This window comes from Canis aureus, chromosome 29 (genome assembly GCF_053574225.1).
Source record: "Canis aureus isolate CA01 chromosome 29, VMU_Caureus_v.1.0, whole genome shotgun sequence".
In the NCBI taxonomy this organism is placed as follows: domain Eukaryota; kingdom Metazoa; phylum Chordata; class Mammalia; order Carnivora; family Canidae; genus Canis; species Canis aureus.
Genome location: NC_135639.1, coordinates 32,653,369 through 32,668,907, shown reverse-complemented (window position 1 = coordinate 32,668,907; position 15,539 = coordinate 32,653,369). Strand labels below are relative to the sequence as shown.

Below are 15,539 nucleotides of genomic sequence, written 5' to 3'. Positions count from 1 at the left end.
GCGTTGATGCTACCAGCATTACCCTGGCCTTCTGGGTGCTGTTGGTACTTGTCATTTTGGTTGTGGTTCACATCCTGACATTTCCAGGTCTTCCATAGTCTGGATGCTATTTTATTTTACTTTTTAAGATTTTATTTATTTATTTATTCGAGAGAGAGAGAGAGGCAGAGACACAGGCAGAGAGAGAAGCAGGCTCTGTGCCGGGAGCCTGATGCAGGACTCGATCCCGGGTCTCCAGGACCACGTCCTGGGCCGAAGGCAACCACTAAACCGCAGAGCCACCTAGGGATCCCCATGGATGCTATTTTAGCAGCCAAGACAAAGGAACTGTTGTCGTAGTTTAAATCCTCCCAGGAGGCACATATATCTGATTTTCTCCTTTTTAGTGAGCTAAGATTAGCCAGCTGATTCAGGCTGATCTTATTATAAAGTTCTATGTTCTATTTAACCTGATGGTTTTAGTTAAGAATTTTTCCCTATCAACTCTTTGGTTACTCTGTACAGGATAAATTGTTTCTTTTATTTATCAATCTTTAGAATAATGAGTTGATGCCTACAATGGTAACCATAAATTATCTTGAAAACAAATATACTAAATATTTTTAACTCATCATTTCCTAATTAGTTTATAACAGTACTAATATCTATGCTCTCGATTGTGTGTATTGTATCTATAGAGTAGAAATACTAAATAATGGTGTACTACTGCATATCTTTTCCGAACCCTAGTTCAACACTGTTATGGTGGTAGCTTGGTATTGATGATGGTAGGGATATTTAATACCATAGAGATAGGAAAAAAACTACAAATCAGGGCCTTTTGGTGGGCAGGGCATCAGGGAAGTGGATTATTAAACATTTATGAGCACATTACTGAGTTTAGTTTCATGGTGTCTTCAACTTCGTTTCAAATACCTCTTCTTTTTATATATTCTAGATGTAAATCCTTTATCCAATACGTGTTTTTTTGTTTTGTTTTTTTCCCCCTAAATTCTGCACCCAGTGTAGTTCTCAAACCTATGACCCTGAGATCAAGAGTCACGTGCTCTACCTACTGAGCCAGCCAGGCACCCCTTGTCTTGCACTTTTCTTAATTAGTGTCTTTTGAAGGTCAAAAATGTTTAATTTTGATAAAGTCTAGATCTTTTTTTGTTACTACTCATGATTTTGATGTCATGTGTAAGTAATCTTTGCCTGGTGAAGGTCATGGTGTTTTCTTTGAAGAATTACAGTTTTAGTTCTTGGATCTGAGTTAATGTTTCTGTGTAGAGTATGAGGTAAAAGTTTAGATTTCTTGTGCATATTGCACCATTTGTTGAAAAGACTATTCTTTCCCTATCGAATTGCCTTGACACTGTTATTATAAGTCAATTGATCATAAATCTTCAGGTTTAATTGTGTACTATGAATTCTGGCCCCTTCGTCTGTTTGTCAGTCCTATGCCACTAGCACACTGTCTTGATTATAGCTTTGTGGTCAATATTGAAACTGAAGAGTGAATCCAATTTTGTTCTTTTTCTTTCTTTTCAATTTTGTTCTTTTTCAAAATAAGTTTTAGCTATTTTGAATTCTTTGCATGTTTAGTTTTCAAATATTCATGAAAAAATAAGAGAAAGATGAGTCCTATGGCCAAATCTTAAATATATTATCAAATAAAAATCAGCCATATAGGGGTCCCTAGCTGACTTAGTCTGTGAAGTGTGCAACTCTTGATCTTGGGGTGTAGGTTCAAACCCTGCATTAGGTATAGAGATTATACAAAAATTTAAATCTTTCACCTCCATTTTTCTTAAATTAGATATGGAGAATAATGGGCAGCCTGGGTGGCTCAGCGGTTTAGCGCTGCCTTCAGCCCAGGGCGTGATCCTGGAGACCCGGGATCTAGTTCCACATCAGGCTCCCTGCATGGGGCCTGCTTCTTCCTCTGCCTGTGTCTTTGTGCGTCTCTCTCTCTCTCTCTCTCTCTCTCACATGAATAAATAAATAAATATCTTTTTTAAAAAAGATAGGGAGAAGAATGTTGTTAATCTGGTAAAATGCATTCATCCAGTAAATTCCTAAAATCAAGAGCAATCAAGGATAACAACTCTCATTCCCACTGTACAGTATACAACATTGTATAATTTACAAGGAAGTCCTAACTAATGGTATAAAATAAAATAGGTAGGGGAGTAGTAATTGGTTTTAGTGTAGTATTTGCAGATAATATAATCATCTCCATAGAAAGTTAGGGAATTTAGAGATTTTTAAAATAGAAGTTGAGGGGATCCCTGGGTGGTGCAGCGGTTTGGCGCCTGCCTTTGGCCCAGGGCGCGATCCCGGAGACCCGGGATCGAATCCCACATCGGGTTCCCGGTGCATGGAGCCTGCTTCTCCCTCTGCCTGTGTCTCTGCCTCTCTCTCTCTCTCTCTCTCTGTGACTATCATAAATAAATAAAAAAAAAAAAATTAAAAAAAAAATAGAAGTTGAGAAGGTTGCTAATAATTAATAGTATGTGTATCAGCAATAATTATTTTGAAAATCAGATGTTTCAGGGGCACCTGGGTGGCTCAGTGGTTGAGTGTCTGCCTTTGGCTCAGGTTGTGGTCCTGGGGTCCTAGGATCAAGCTCTGCTTCAGGCTTCGCATGAGGAGCCTGCTTTTCCCTCTGCCTATGTCTCTGCCTCTTTCTGTGTGTGTCTGATTGATTGATTGATAGAATATTAAAAAAAAAAAAAGGAAAGGAAAGAAAATAAGATGATTCCAATAGCTTCTTTAAGGCCATTATGGGCAAAATTATGAAGCCTAGAAGGACTGAATAAATGTACATGATTTAACTATATTCATGGAGGTGAATTATGAATATAGGTAAATATGTACATGTTAAAGGATAAGTCATTCTTCCCTAACTTAATAGTCTTTATATGATTTTCTAATTAAAACCCCAATAGGGGATCTCTGGGTGGCTCAGCAGTTTGGCATCTGCTTTCGGCCCGGGGCATGGTCCTGGGGTCCCAGGATCGAGTCCCGTTTCGGGCTCCTTGCATTGGAGCCTGCTTCTCCCCTCTGCCTGTGTCTCTGCCTCTCTCTCTCTCTCTCTCTCTCTCTCTCTCTCTCTGTGTGTCTCTAATGAATAAATAAATAAAATCTTAAAAAAAATAAAGCCCCAATATGTCTCTTTAAAGAACTATGACAGGCAGTTTTCAAAATTTATATTGAAGATTAGTAAAGGCCAAAGAGCCAGGACAATTTTGAAGAACAACAAAATATTCCATACCTTGTATTAAGATAAAATTTAAAATATATATATAAATTTTTTTTTAAGATTTTATTTATTCATGAGAGAGAGAGAGACAGGCAGAGACACAGGCAGACGGATAAGCAGGCTCCTATATAAAATCTTAAAAAAAAAAAAAAAAAAAAAGGACACCTGGGTGGCTCAGTGGTTGAGCCATCTGCCTTTGGCTCAGGACATGATCCCAGAGTCCCGGGATCGAGTCCCACATCGGGCTCCCTGCATGGAGCCTGCTTCTCCCTCTGCCTGTCTCTGTCTCTCATGAATAAATTAATATAATCTTGAAATAAATAAAGGTCATAATAATCAAGACCAGAATTAGCATATGATAGGATAAGTGGACCAGTGGTTTGGTGAATCCAGAAAGTCAACCAAACTTGAATGGGAAATCAGTAAATGACAAAAATGGCAATTCAGACTAGAGAGAGGGAATTCCTATTATTCAAATGCATGATATAAGGACATTTCTAATCAACATCTGAAAGACCTCATACTCAACAAATTCTCTTTTTTTTTTTTTTTTTTTCCAACAAATTCTACATAGATTAATCTAACTGGTCAAAACCTAAATATTAAAAGCGAAACTTTTTAAAAATAGGCATATATATATGTATGATTTTATTTTATTATTTTTTAAAGATTTTATTTATTCATTCATGAGAGACACAGGGAGAGAGAGAGTCAGAAACACAGGTAGAGGGAGAAGCGGGCCCCATGCAGGGAGCCCAGTGTGGGACTCTCCGGCCTCCAGGATCACGCCCTGGGCCGAAGGAAGGCATCAAACCTCTGAGCCACCCAGGGGATCCCCTATATGTATGATTTTAAAACAGGAAAAGAATTTTTTTTTAAGTTTATTTTAAGATTTTATTTCTTTATTCATGAGAGGCAGAGACACAGGCAGAGGGAGAAGCAGGCTTCATGCAGGGAGCCACCCAGGCGTCTGAGGGAAAGAATTAAGGTACAAAATTAAATCAATAGATTTTATTGCTTTAAAGACTTGTATGAAAACAGATGATATCATAAACAGAGATTAGAGACAAACCACAGAAATATTTGCAACACATAATGGGCAGGAAGTATGTATTACATACAGATAACTAAAAGCAAGAAAAATGGACAACTTGAGTGGTTACCAGGAAAGAAGTGGCCAGTGAACATACAAAGATGTTTCAACAGCCAAAGAAATTGGAGTAATGCCATTCAAAATCAGTAGAGATTTCACTCCGTAGCTATCATTCACAAAAATGTAAAAGAGCGGGATGCCTGGGTGGCTCAGTGGCTGAGTGTTTGCTTTCAGCTCAGGGCATGATCCCCCAGGGTCCTGGGATCCAGTGCCACATTGGGCTCCCCACAGGAAGTTTGCTTCTCCCTCTCTGCCTATGTCTCGGACTCTTTCTCGATGTCTCTCATGAATAAATAAATAAAATATTTTTTTTAATAAAATCTTTTTTTAAAAAAAATGTAAAAGACCACATATTAGCCGTGGGGGATGTGTATGAAGATAATTGTCATGGTATCTTGCCTCTCAGCTTTTAAACTAACCATGATTGGGCTTTTTAATTTTTTTTTAAATATCCGAAAATGCAATTTCGAATTGGTGCTCTATACTCTCGTGTATCTTAAATTCAGCAGAAGTGATTTTGATTAGCAAACTGATGTTTGTTCCTTAGAGGTCAGTTCTCATTGTAATAAGAGGAGTACACTTTCTCACTTTTGCTATGTTGACTATAAATGATTAAGGAATAAAGTGCCCCACATTTCTGTAGGTTTTTAAATTGTGGACAGACTCTTCTCATGACAACATATTGGACATCTCTTTTAAGATTCCTTTTTGGGTTCTTATACTTTTTAAAAAATAAATATTTGTTTATATATTTTTTTCTTAGATCAAATGAATGCCTCAGGACCGATTAAAGAGAAGATGGGGATATTCAAGATACTAGAAAATTCTGAGGATTCCAGTCCTGAATGTTTGTTTTAAATTGGAGCTAAAGACTGTCTTTTTAAAGTTTAAAGTTTTTGGTTACATCTAGTGATTTACCTGTATTGGTTTTAAAATCCAGATTATCCACTTTACTTTTTTGATTGTATCAGTTTACATAATGAAACTAGTTCCATTGCATAATTAATACATAGTAATTTTATGAGCCTTATTAAGAACAGAGAAGTATTCAAAGTAACTTTAGGTTTTCCGTTAATTTTTCAGGCTCAATAATATTCTTGGGTACAGGCTGATTTGTACTTAACCACTGCCAGATTTATACAGTCTTCCTGTGGAAGTTTAATGTCTTTTTCCCCCTTTTTAGCAATACAGTTCATGGGTTTGGGGTACTTCAGTTATGGAGTAGGCTTTGATGGGGGGAAAGATTGGGATTATGCTTTCTCTTGTTTAAATAAGAAATTGTTTGATTTTAGGGTCTATTTCTATAAAATACCTTACCAAATAAATGTTTGTCTTAAGACCGTCTCATCAAATTATTTTTTTCAGAAAAATAACAGCAAAAGTCTTGACTGGCATTGTTGACTTGATTTTATTCATTAGTACTATACACATATATAAAGATTTCATCTGGACATTGGTTAATGCAGAGCAGGCTCTCAAAAAAATTCCAGGGTCATGACAAAAGACCGGAAATTGGAAGTGGTAGTATATCATGCAAAACAAGAATAGAACAAGAAAGAAGAGACCCTGAAAATGTATGGTGAGGGGGGGTAAATAGTACCCGAGAGAAGAATAAAATTCATAGTATACGATAGAGGAACATAAAGGCAAAAATGGGAACAATTTAGGCCAAGTATGTGTGTGTATGTGTGTGTGTATATCAGACTATGGGGCAGAGTTCCTGAATGCTCTCTGAACCATTTCTGTGTAGGTTCTTTGTCTCTTGTGAAAACATGTTTAATGTATATTAGGTTATCTCTCCCATAGTGTAATTGAGATAGGACTCAAGAAAAACTATTTTGAGAGAATATTCAGTCTGATGAACAGACTACAGAGAGGTACTACAGAGAGGTGTGTGTTTTAAGTGGGAATGTCTACCAGTCACCCATGCTGACCAATCATCCCTGTAACTTGGTTGCTTAGTAGTTCTACTAAGAGAAACAGGCAGAGGGAGAAGCGTGTGTCTCTTAAGAATAAATAAATAAATAAAATCTTTAAAAAAAAAAAAAAGTCTGCTTCATTAAACCATGAGGTTTTTAAAAAAAAAAAATTTAAAAACATTTAAAAAAATAAAAAAAATTCTGATTTCCAGAGCCTTAAAATATTTTATTCCAAAAATTTTTAACTTTTTTTCAATTTATTTTTAAGCTACATTATTGTTCATTTTCACATGCTTTTCATACACACTCTTAAGTATTAGATGGCACTTTCTTCAGTGAATGTTGGCTCTAGTCTACAGTGAGTACATCCATTGCTAGTATTTTAAATTATAGCGCAATACTGTTTTGGGTGCCTTTTTTGAGCCAAAAGACTTAGGAGTTACGTTTCCAAGTAATTGCTCTATTTAAGTTCACATTTTGTTTTTAATTATCCTGAAATGGGATTATAGGAAATGATCTCCATTACAGTAATTTTTTTTTTAAAGATTGAGACTCTCTTGTAGTCCAAAATGATGAATTTTGTTACATGGTCACCTGCTATTAATTAACATCTATCCAGATATTTACAATTACATCACTCCTCTATTCTTTTACAAGTAGGCTCCATGCTCAGTGTGGAACCCAGTGTGGGGCTTGAACTTACGACCCTGAGATGACCTGAGCTGAGAACCAGAATTGGATGCTTAACTGAGCCACCCAGGCACTTCTCTATTCTTTGTCTATAGGAGTTTCAAGCACCTACTGAATCAGCTGAACATTATGTGTGAATCTCCAGGGATGGTGAATAATGGATATAAATTTTAGGTTGTAATTTTTTTTTCCTTCAATACGTTGATAATCTATCTCATGATCTTTTAATTAAAATAAGACGTGCCATCTACTGTATCTCTGTGCCTTTGTAAATGAGGTATCTAGCTTTAGAAGATTCTCTCTGGTGTTATCTACAATGCACCCTGGTATAGTTTCCCTTGTCTTTTCTGTTTAGCACCTGATAAACTAATCTAATAGAGGTCCTTCCTCTGTTTAATTTTAGGAGAGTCATTTTTTAATTTTTTTAAAGATTTATTTATTCATGAGAATCACACAGAGAGAGGCAGAGACACAGGCAGAGGGAGAAGCAGGCTCCCCAAAGGGAGCCTGATGTGGGACTCAATCCTGGATCCTAGGATCACGACCTGAGCCAAAGGCAGACGCTCAACCACTGAGCCCCTCAGGCATCCCCTGAGAGTCAATACTTTTTAATCCAGTGTGTTTACCTGGTTCTTCTCGGTAATTGTATCCTGGTTTCATGACTCCAACACGCTCTATTATACCGTGAACAAGACCTATACAGTACACGCTACCTCATGGAGATGAGGAGGCTGACAGATTGGGAAGTGAGTGAGATCCTTTGGGAGGAAGAAGGGATAGAGGGACATTCATTCAAAAGTGAACTGTGAGCTGAGACTTGAATGCAAGGGAATTAACCATGCAGATATCCGATTGAGGAACATGACTAAAGATCAAATCCAAATAATAATCAATGAATTATGAATTTTTGATTACCTTTGGTACTTCCAATGCCTCTGTTAGAAAAGCAAAATAAATATAACAGACCTGTTTTCCCTGGGTTTTCTTACCATTTGTTTTATCTGTACTGGAAGAAGTGCTTTTTATTAATTTAATGTTTCCCAAGCTTCACTGATTCATGTACCTGACATAGATTTTTGCAGTGTAGAATTAGTTCAGGTGATAAAGATTATAAGAGTGGTTACAAGAGGGCAGCCCTGGTGGCTCAGCGGTTTAGCACCGCCTTTAGCCCAGGGCATGATCCTGGAGACCCCAGATCGAGTCCCGTCAGGCTCCCAGCATGGAGCCTGTTTCTCCCTCTGCTCCTGCCCCTGTCTCTGCCCCTGTCTCTGCCTCTCATGAATAAATAAATAAAATCTTAAAAAAAAAAAAAAAGTGGTTACAAGAGAGAGTTTAATTAGGAAGAACAGAAACTCCTGAGATGCTAGCAACAGTAGATCATAATCTAAATGGCAGTTACACATAATCTAAATGTGCATACAACTGAGCACTGAAGATTCTGTACTTTTTTTTTTAATTTTATTTATTTATTCATGAGAGACAGAGAGAGAGACGCAGAGACACAGGCAGAGGGAGAAGCAGGCTCCATGCAAGGAGCCTGATGTGGGACTTGATCCCAGGACTCCAGAATCACACCCTGGGCCGAAGGCAGCGCTAAACCGCTGCACCACCTGGGCTGCCCCGATTCTGTACTCTCCTGAAGGTATATCCCCATAAGTAGAAAAAGATCTGATATTTTCTCTAAGGATTATGCTATATATATATATATATATTTTTTTTTTTTTTTTTTTTTTTTTTTTTAAGATTTTTATTCACGAGAGACGCAGAGACACAGGCAGAGGGAGAAGCAGGCTCCATGTAGGAGCCCAATGCAGGACCCGATTCCAGGACTCCAGGATCACAACCTGAGCTGAAGGCAGACACCTAACAGCTGAGCCACCCAGGCGTCCCTATTTTTATTTCATTAAAGAACTCTAAAGCTAAAAAGGAATGAAATCTTCATCTGACCACCTTAATTAGGTAGGTGGTGGCAGAGTACTGAGCATGAAGAGAGGCAGGCATACTTTATAAAAGTTCTGAAATACTCTAGAAAGAGGAGCAGAGCTCATGAGCTCATGTAACAACCCCCCTCCCCTCAATAGATGGTCATATTTAACCAAAATAGTGACGGATAGTTAAGTTAACAAGACTCAGGAAGAAGTAAACAAGACTCCAGAGGCATGACTTGGAGGGTCAATCTGTTGATTGATCTGGCTAAGACACAAAAGATTTGTGAAAGAGAGATCAGGAAAAATTATGGACAATTTATGCTTTAGGGCTTTCTCATAATGGTCTCTGTGGACATAGCCCAGGAATTTGAGCTTTTAATTATGTATTCATTTCAATCAAAATCTAAACAAAATGTACATAAGCACATTCTATTTTTTTTAAAGATTACTTTTAAAATTTATTTATTCATAGACAGAGAGAGAGAGAGGGAGAGAGGCAGAGGGAGAAGCAGGCTCCCTGCAAGGATCCCGATGTGGGACTCGATTCCGGGTCTCCGGGATCATGCCCTGGACTGAAGGCGGCGCTGAACCGCTGAGCCACCAGGGCTGCCCTATACAAGCACATTATAGATCACATGAATGACCAACCACTTTATAATCAAGTACAGTGGTCTATAACCTGGATTTAAATGCTTGTAGTTTCAAATTATGTTGGTACCACATAACACCTAGACAGCATTTGTCATCTGGTAGCAGTGGTGTCTTTGCTTGGCACTGCTGTCGAACTCCTATCCTAGTCACACACAACTGGACTATATTATAACATGTAGTAATTTAAGCTTCGTTTGTCAACTATAAGCCAAACTTTTGTAAAATTCTAAGAAAATGTAAAAATATTTTTAATAATTTTAAAAAATAATTTTAAAAATTTTTATTTTTTATAATATTTTATTTATTTGACAGAGAGAATGAGCACAAGCAGGGGGAGTAGCAGAGGGAGAGGGAGAAGCAGACTCACTGAGTGGGGGGCTCAATTCCAGGACCCTGGGATTGTGACCGGAGCTGAAGGCAAATGATTAACTGAGTCACCCAGAGGTCCCTATTTATTTGTTTTTGTTGTTGTTGTTGTTTGTTCTATTTTTTCTGAACCTGTTCCAGTCAGATTTTCATCCCTGTTTTTCCATTGGAACAATTTTTACTGGTATCTGTCACCTCAGTTTGCTTTAAGCAACGTTTCCTAGAATAATACACCTCTAGTGTGTTACCTCCCAGGGTCCTGGAATTGAGCCCCCCACTCAGTGAGTCTGCTTCTCCCTCTCCCTCTGCTACTCCCCCTGCTTGTGCTCATTCTCTCTGTCAAATAAATAAAATATTATAAAAAATAAAAATTTTTAAAATTATTTTTTAAAATTATTAAAAATATTTTTACATTTTCTTAGAATTTTACAAAAGTTTGGCTTATAGTTGACAAACGAAGCTTAAATTACTACATGTTATAATATAGTCCAGTTGTGTGTGACTAGGATAGGAGTTCGACAGCAGTGCCAAGCAAAGACACCACTGCTACCAGATGACAAATGCTGTCTAGGTGTTATGTGGTACCAACATAATTTGAAACTACAAGCATTTAAATCCAGGTTATAGACCACTGTACTTGATTATAAAGTGGTTGGTCATTCATGTGATCTATAATGTGCTTGTATAGGGCAGCCCTGGTGGCTCAGCGGTTCAGCGCCGCCTTCAGTCCAGGGCATGATCCCGGAGACCCGGAATCGAGTCCCACATCGGGATCCTTGCAGGGAGCCTGCTTCTCCCTCTGCCTCTCTCCCTCTCTCTCTCTCTGTCTATGAATAAATAAATTTTAAAAGTAATCTTTAAAAAAAATAGAATGTGCTTATGTACATTTTGTTTAGATTTTGATTGAAATGAATACATAATTAAAAGCTCAAATTCCTGGGCTATGTCCACAGAGACCATTATGAGAAAGCCCTAAAGCATAAATTGTCCATAATTTTTCCTGATCTCTCTTTCACAAATCTTTTGTGTCTTAGCCAGATCAATCAACAGATTGACCCTCCAAGTCATGCCTCTGGAGTCTTGTTTACTTCTTCCTGAGTCTTGTTAACTTAACTATCCGTCACTATTTTGGTTAAATAGGACCATCTATTGAGGGGAGGGGGGTTGTTACATGAGCTCATGAGCTCTGCTCCTCTTTCTAGAGTATTTCAGAACTTTTATAAAGTATGCCTGCCTCTCTTCATGCTCAGTACTCTGCCACCACCTACCTAATTAAGGTGGTCAGATGAAGATTTCATTCCTTTTTAGCTTTAGAGTTCTTTAATGAAATAAAAATAGGGACGCCTGGGTGGCTCAGCTGTTAGGTGTCTGCCTTCAGCTCAGGTTGTGATCCTGGAGTCCTGGAATCGGGTCCTGCATTGGGCTCCTACATGGAGCCTGCTTCTCCCTCTGCCTGTGTCTCTGCGTCTCTCGTGAATAAAAATCTTAAAAAAAAAAAAAAAAAAAAAAAAAAATATATATATATATATATATATATATATATATATATATATATATAGCATAATCCTTAGAGAAAATATCAGATCTTTTTCTACTTATGGGGATATACCTTCAGGAGAGTACAGAATCGGGGCAGCCCAGGTGGTGCAGCGGTTTAGCGCTGCCTTCGGCCCAGGGTGTGATTCTGGAGTCCTGGGATCAAGTCCCACATCAGGCTCCTTGCATGGAGCCTGCTTCTCCCTCTGCCTGTGTCTCTGCGTCTCTCTCTCTGTCTCTCATGAATAAATAAATAAAATTAAAAAAAAAAGTACAGAATCTTCAGTGCTCAGTTGTATGCACATTTAGATTATGTGTAACTGCCATTTAGATTATGATCTACTGTTGCTAGCATCTCAGGAGTTTCTGTTCTTCCTAATTAAACTCTCTCTTGTAACCACTTTTTTTTTTTTTTTAAGATTTTATTTATTTATTCATGAGAGGCAGAGACAGGGGCAGAGACAGGGGCAGGAGCAGAGGGAGAAACAGGCTCCATGCTGGGAGCCTGACGGGACTCGATCTGGGGTCTCCAGGATCATGCCCTGGGCTAAAGGCGGTGCTAAACCGCTGAGCCACCAGGGCTGCCCTCTTGTAACCACTCTTATAATCTTTATCACCTGAACTAATTCTACACTGCAAAAATCTATGTCAGGTACATGAATCAGTGAAGCTTGGGAAACATTAAATTAATAAAAAGCACTTCTTCCAGTACAGATAAAACAAATGGTAAGAAAACCCAGGGAAAACAGGTCTGTTATATTTATTTTGCTTTTCTAACAGAGGCATTGGAAGTACCAAAGGTAATCAAAAATTCATAATTCATTGATTATTATTTGGATTTGATCTTTAGTCATGTTCCTCAATCGGATATCTGCATGGTTAATTCCCTTGCATTCAAGTCTCAGCTCACAGTTCACTTTTGAATGAATGTCCCTCTATCCCTTCTTCCTCCCAAAGGATCTCACTCACTTCCCAATCTGTCAGCCTCCTCATCTCCATGAGGTAGCGTGTACTGTATAGGTCTTGTTCACGGTATAATAGAGCGTGTTGGAGTCATGAAACCAGGATACAATTACCGAGAAGAACCAGGTAAACACACTGGATTAAAAAGTATTGACTCTCAGGGGATGCCTGAGGGGCTCAGTGGTTGAGCGTCTGCCTTTGGCTCAGGTCGTGATCCTAGGATCCAGGATTGAGTCCCACATCAGGCTCCCTTTGGGGAGCCTGCTTCTCCCTCTGCCTGTGTCTCTGCCTCTCTCTGTGTGATTCTCATGAATAAATAAATCTTTAAAAAAATTAAAAAATGACTCTCCTAAAATTAAACAGAGGAAGGACCTCTATTAGATTAGTTTATCAGGTGCTAAACAGAAAAGACAAGGGAAACTATACCAGGGTGCATTGTAGATAACACCAGAGAGAATCTTCTAAAGCTAGATACCTCATTTACAAAGGCACAGAGATACAGTAGATGGCACGTCTTATTTTAATTAAAAGATCATGAGATAGATTATCAACGTATTGAAGGAAAAAAAAATTACAACCTAAAATTTATATCCATTATTCACCATCCCTGGAGATTCACACATAATGTTCAGCTGATTCAGTAGGTGCTTGAAACTCCTATAGACAAAGAATAGAGAAGTGCCTGGGTGGCTCAGTTAAGCATCCAATTCTGGTTCTCAGCTCAGGTCATCTCAGGGTCGTAAGTTCAAGCCCCACACTGGGTTCCACACTGAGCATGGAGCCTACTTGTAAAAGAATAGAGGAGTGATGTAATTGTAAATATCTGGATAGATGTTAATTAATAGCAGGTGACCATGTAACAAAATTCATCATTTTGGACTACAAGAGAGTCTCAATCTTTAAAAAAAAAATTACTGTAATGGAGATCATTTCCTATAATCCCATTTCAGGATAATTAAAAACAAAATGTGAACTTAAATAGAGCAATTACTTGGAAACGTAACTCCTAAGTCTTTTGGCTCAAAAAAGGCACCCAAAACAGTATTGCGCTATAATTTAAAATACTAGCAATGGATGTACTCACTGTAGACTAGAGCCAACATTCACTGAAGAAAGTGCCATCTAATACTTAAGAGTGTGTATGAAAAGCATGTGAAGGGATCCCTGGGTGGCTCAGCAGTTTGGCGCCTGCCTTTGGCCCAGGGCACGATCCTGGAGACCTGGGATCGATTCCCAGGTCAGGCTCCTGGTGCATGGAGCCTGCTTCTCCCTCTGTGTATGTCTCTGCCTCTCTCTCTCTCTCTCTCTCTGTGTGTGACTAAATAAAATCAATAAATAAAAATTAAAAAAAAAAAGAAAAGCATGTGAAAATGAACAATAATGTAGCTTAAAAATAAATTGAAAAAAAGTTAAAAATTTTTGGAATAAAATATTTTAAGGCTCTGGAAATCAGAATTTTTTTATTTTTTTAATGTTTTTAATTTTTTTTATTTTTTAAAAACCTCAAAAAAAATAAAAAAAATAAAAAAATAAAAACCTCATGGTTTAATGAAGCAGACTTTTTTTTTTTAAGATTTTATGTATTTATTCATGAGAGACACACACACACAGAGAGGCAGAGACACAGGCAGAGGGAGAAGCAGGCTCCATGCAGGGAGCCCGATGTGGGACCCGATTCCGGGTCTCCAGGATCACACCCCGGGCCGATGGCGGCACTAATCCGCTGAGCCACCGGGGCTGCCCTTAATTTTTTTTTTTTTAAGAGATTTTGCTTATTTATTCATGAGAGGCACAGAGAGAGGGCAGAGACATAGAGATAGAAAAAGGCTCCTCGAACGGGAGCCCGATGGGGGACTTGATCCCTGGACCGGGATTAACGCCTGAGCCTAAGGCAGACGCTCAACCAATGAGCCACCCAGGCGTCCCAGAAGTTTCAGAATTTCTGATACAAAAATGTAAGAACTGCTTCTTGGGTTATTTTTCTTCTCTGGATGCCCAGTGAATCCTGTGGTCTCTATAGGAAGTTCCCCTGCACAGTTTAAGATCCTGGTGGAAGGACGCCTGGTGGCTCAGCGGTTGAGCACCTCCCTTCGGCCCAGGGTGTGATCCTGGAGTCCCGGATCGGATGGAGTCCCACATCGGGCTCCCTGTAGGGAGCCTGCTTCTCTGCCTCTGCCTATGTCTCTGCCTCTCTCTCTGTCTCTCACGAATAAATAAGTAAAATCTTAAAAAAAAAAAAAAAAAAAAAGATCCTGGTGGAAAAGCACATGCTCCGGGGAGGTTTGGGGGTCGTGTGAGTCCAACTCATTTTCTGAGAAGAGCACTCTGGGAAGAGGAGGGAACTGTTTGTTGTTTTAAGTTTTACTTATTTACTCATGGGAGACCAGGGGGAGAAGCAGGATCTCTACAGGGAACTTGATGCAAGACTCAATCCCCCAACCTTGGGATCATGACCTGAGCCAAAGGCAGATGTTCAACCTCTGAGCTACCCAGGCATCCCAGGAACTAGTTTTCCATGAACCTCTGACCTTGCCCTCCTGGGGTGTTCCAGTGGGTCAGATCTGCTAACACTAGCCTGGGAGGCAGGTGCACCTGTCACTTTAACCCCTAGTCAGCAGAGATCACCTGAATGTTGTTTGCATGACCTTTGCAAAGTGAGTGTAACTCTTCACAATCTCCGGCAGAGCATGAAAGTTCTAATTTCTCTACATCCTCACTGATTCTTGTTTTTCAAGAATCTTTTTCAATACATTTGTGGTGAGTGGTATCTCCTTGTGGTTTTCTTTAGTATTTCTCTGATGATACTTATCACTTTTTCACACATTCCCTGTGCTTTAATTTATTTGTCAATTGTCTTTTCAAGTCCTGCCCATTTTAAGTTTCTTTGTATTATTGAGATTTACTTATTTATTCATTGAGATGTCAGAGTTTGAGGAAAGGAGGTTACTAACACAGATAGGGCTGCTTTGCAATGGGACCTAGAGTCGTGGTATGAAGAGGGCATCCTGCATCCCCATGGAGAGGCAGCCAGAATAGGGATCATAGTCCAAGTAAGGCAGGAAGGGCACCTACAAGGACAGGATAGAAGC

At 38.9% G+C, this 15,539-nt stretch overlaps 1 protein-coding gene across 2 annotated transcripts in view; it reads left to right on the top strand.

Moving 5' to 3' along the window:
• The window catches only part of HELLS (helicase, lymphoid specific), a 44,235-nt gene extending 38,501 nt beyond the window's left edge, over window positions 1-5,734 (top strand). For both annotated transcript variants that reach the window (XM_077878326.1, XM_077878327.1), the window contains one exon: window positions 5,161-5,734. In XM_077878326.1, coding sequence (XP_077734452.1) covers window positions 5,161-5,255 — 95 coding nt within the window. In that variant the 3' untranslated portion in view covers window positions 5,256-5,734. The remainder of the gene's footprint in view (window positions 1-5,160) is intronic.
• Window positions 5,735-15,539: the final 9,805 nt, after the last annotated feature.